The 3,662-nt window shown below is 47.2% G+C and overlaps 1 protein-coding gene across 1 annotated transcript; it reads right to left on the reverse strand.

Moving 5' to 3' along the window:
- Positions 1-233: 233 nt before the first annotated feature.
- On the reverse strand, positions 234-2,660 carry LOC144739230 (calumenin-B-like). Its single transcript, XM_078622200.1, is given in 9 exon segments — positions 234-265; positions 268-335; positions 639-714; positions 717-839; positions 990-1,017; positions 1,019-1,051; positions 1,869-2,035; positions 2,114-2,307; positions 2,440-2,660. Coding segments are annotated over 9 exon segments (942 nt in total).
- Between the last annotated feature and the right edge of the window lie 1,002 nt (positions 2,661-3,662).

Consider the following 3,662-nt stretch of genomic DNA (forward strand, 5'->3'; position numbering starts at 1 on the left):
CATGAAGAAGCTGAGCGTGGGCTGCTGATCCACATCAACTGCACCAATGGAAACACGCTGGGCGGGCGTGTCCACATGAGCTGAGTAGGTAGTGTGTGTGTGTGTGTGTGTGTGTGTGTGTGGAAATGGAATAAATTATTGTTTAACATTGGATTCACTCATTTTTTGCAGAAAAAACTAAAACACTCAACCCGCCGTGAAAGGGGACAGTTGGTGCACAGACTGAACAGTCTCTAGAACTCGTCGTGTCGAGTCAGAGCTTCTCGAAATCCGTTGCCTGTCTGCCCACGAACAGGTCATACTTATCCACGATTTCGTCCTTGGTCAGGCGGGCCGTCCTGAGAGGGGGAGGAGACCAAAGTTAATACTGTGTCACCTGTCCCTCAGTGCAATTTGAATTGTCTGACTTGACTTGATGATACTGTACTCTATCGGCCATTTGTTTGTAAATACTTAAGGAACACAGATGTTCCGTTGGCACTGTTCTGCTCTAATCACGAGAGCCTCTCGGCACACCATCATAGGTTTTCTTCTGACTGTCCAGGTCACACATTCAAATATTACCAACGTCATCCTCCACTAAACATTCATGGAATATGAAATCATTATCTTTTTTTTTTTTTTTTCTTAAACAACATACTTTGTCTGTGTCTGACTCATACACCAGATGTTTGGCCTCGGCCTCAGCGTGGTCGTAGTCACTGGGAAGGATCAGTCTCTGGTCTCATCCTTGTCCATCTTGCCATCTTTGTTTTTGTCTCTGAACTCAGTAAACTGCTCTCTCTCCGTCTTCACCCACTCCGGTTCAGTGGCATCTCCCTCCTGGTTGTACATGTCACCTGAAGCACAGGAAGATACCAGCAGGCTGAAGATGTGCGAATTTTCATTACAGGCTCCTTTCATAACAGTGATTGCTTTGCATCATCCATCCGCCCTGGAATGTGAAAAGTAAGAACTTGTCCACGTGGTATGATCGACAGGAACCCCACCAATGTACTCGTCCAAGTCAATTAACCCCATCTCCATTTTTGTCAATGTCCTCCATCGTTTCCTACAGGAACAGAAAGAGGACGTTCAAAGTGTTTGTCAGCATTTAATTCCTGCGTGAGCGAGTGAAGTTGACAGGAAAGCAACAATCCATGAAGCCAAACTTATGCTTGTGTGTGGAAGTGACGTGGCTCCTACGGACTAGGGTCCTAAGGGTCTGTGAAGAGTTTGGATGACGGCCCTACGCCTTCAACGACGGTCATGACGCCGTGTTTTGCTTTTTGTCTGGTTTTCTGTGTGTTTCTTTGTTTCCTTCAAGCGACAGGGAATGGAAGTGAGTAGATCTTGTTTACCCGCAACAAAATCGGATTCAATTTCCACTCTGTAAAAAATCACGCTTTGCTGGTTCTGTTTCCTCGTTGAACACAGAAGTCTCCCTCCGAGAGCTGGGAATATCCCCGTGACACAAACAGTCCAATCTCAGTTGTTGCCCTCAGCGCAGCCACATTTCTGGAGAGGTGACGTCAAGCTACGCTGCAGTCGTACGTGTCCACACAGACCCCTACGCTGTAGGTCGATTTGACGTTTTTAATCACCAGATTATTCCAGATGCATTGGAATGTGACATCCTCAGGGTGTCATCGACAAACATCTGTTTTACCAGCAGCTCAAAAGGAAAAAAAAAACGGTTAAGAATGAATTAAAACAAAGTGCCAGCCAGAAGTTCCCATAGCTAATAGAGCCAAGTAAAAACAAAGTACACCGCTGTGTGTCGTGTTGCAAACCAGCTGCTGCATTCTTTGTCCCTGACAGAAGGAGCTGAAGTTACAGAGAACAATGCGGCGAGTTCCTGAAGACGAGGAGGCGTATTCATCACTTACCAACACTACGATGTCTTTCATGTGGTCGTACTCCTCGGGATGAAGGAAGGCTGTGAACTCCTCCTTGTTGGCTTTCATGTCTTTGTCTGCGTCTGCCATTTTGAATCTCCTCTCATCACGATTCATCATCTGTCTGTAGCTGAAGCCGTCATCGGGGTCGGGGTCATCTGGAAGTCGGAGGTCATGTGCGTTTGAGCTTGAATGTTGCAAAAGGAATTAGTGTCCGTGTCTGAGTGGTAGCTCACCAAGAATGTACCCATACGTGGCATTTTTGTACTCTTCCCATGACACCACGTCATCGCCATTGAGGTCGTGACTCTTCCACTGTCGATCCACATCGTCATAGATCCACCTCTTCTGGGCGTGTTTGATCCACTTCTTCATCTCGTCCACAGTCACATATCCATCGTTATCCTCATCTATACGTTCAACCAACATGCTGCAGAGAAACCCAGCCACATTAAGAAAATGTTTTACGTTCTTTAGGCAAAGCTTTTTAAAAAAAAACAAAAAAACAAAACAGTACTCCAAACCTAACTCCTGAGGACACCAGCATGGACGTTATTCTTACCCGAGCCTCTCCTTGCTCTCTTCCGGGGTGAGTTGATCGAAAGTCTTTGCCTCCTCTTGGCCCAAAAAGGCTTCATGGTCATAGTCAAAGTTATCTGAATCATCGTGCTCTCGGTTACTGAGTGGTTCATCGTGGTGAACACGGTCTTTCTTCTCGGTTGGTTTGCTGGTGGCATAAACCACACAGAGCGCAAAGCACATAACAAGAGGCCGCAGCTCCATCCTGTTGAGGTTCTCGCATACACACACCGCCTGGATCTGTGGGGACACCGACAACTGATGGTTATCGTTTGAATAGTGGATCCCGGCTGACTAACATGTTCACGTTGGTGAGTGAGGGAATCAGGAAGTACAGTCACATAGGGAAGCTGATCTGTTCCAGGTGATGTAATCACTGAGTAACTCCACCTCTGGAACTTGAATTCACAGAGCATCCAACTGACACAGTTACACATCACTAATCATCACTAAATGATTGGATTTGATCTACCACAGTGACCTGGGCATAGACCAATTCGTATGAAAGCATTTAAAACGATTTTACGTTTTAACACGCAAACAAATAAGTCAACAAAGGCTGTTGTACTAGGTCCTAAGTGCAACAGGTGTGAGACACTTATCAGATTTAGAGAATTGTTTAGAAGGGACGACAGACAGCTGTACTCTCGCTGACAATAAAATGGTAGACATGATGGAGGAACAGGTTTGATCGAAGCACCAATGTCAGTGTCTCGTCTTCAGCAGCCTGGACCGTTATTCACAGTGAGCTCAGGTGAGCCGCCGTCAGACGAGCTAACGAGCACAGAGCTGCTGCGCGTCCACAGACGTGTGACAAACAAAAACCTCCTTCTCCGAATAAGAGTACACCAGACGACCGACGGTCTCCGGGTGAGTCTGGTGTTTTAGGTCGCGGCTTCTCAAGAGTTCTTACCGGTGTCTTCAATGAAGTTCTTCGTTGCAGCTTTCGGATCCTCCTCCCGGAAACACACCCTTACACTTCCGGTGCTAAAACGCGCGCCGACCAATGCGGGTCCGCGGACGCGTGTGCGATGTCGCGCGCTCATTGGTCGGTGCCCCCGGATGCGTCTGTGATTGGATTGGCCGAGGACCGCCACGTCCTCAACATCCACATGATTTCATTCATTCGACGAAACACACACAGTCAGTGACGATTCGGACCCGCTGACGTTCGTTGAAATGTCTTTTATTCGGGTTAACGAAACT

Source organism: Lampetra planeri, unplaced genomic scaffold (genome assembly GCF_965212315.1).
Source record: "Lampetra planeri unplaced genomic scaffold, kcLamPlan1.2.h2 scaffold_1376, whole genome shotgun sequence".
NCBI lineage: Eukaryota > Metazoa > Chordata > Hyperoartia > Petromyzontiformes > Petromyzontidae > Lampetra > Lampetra planeri.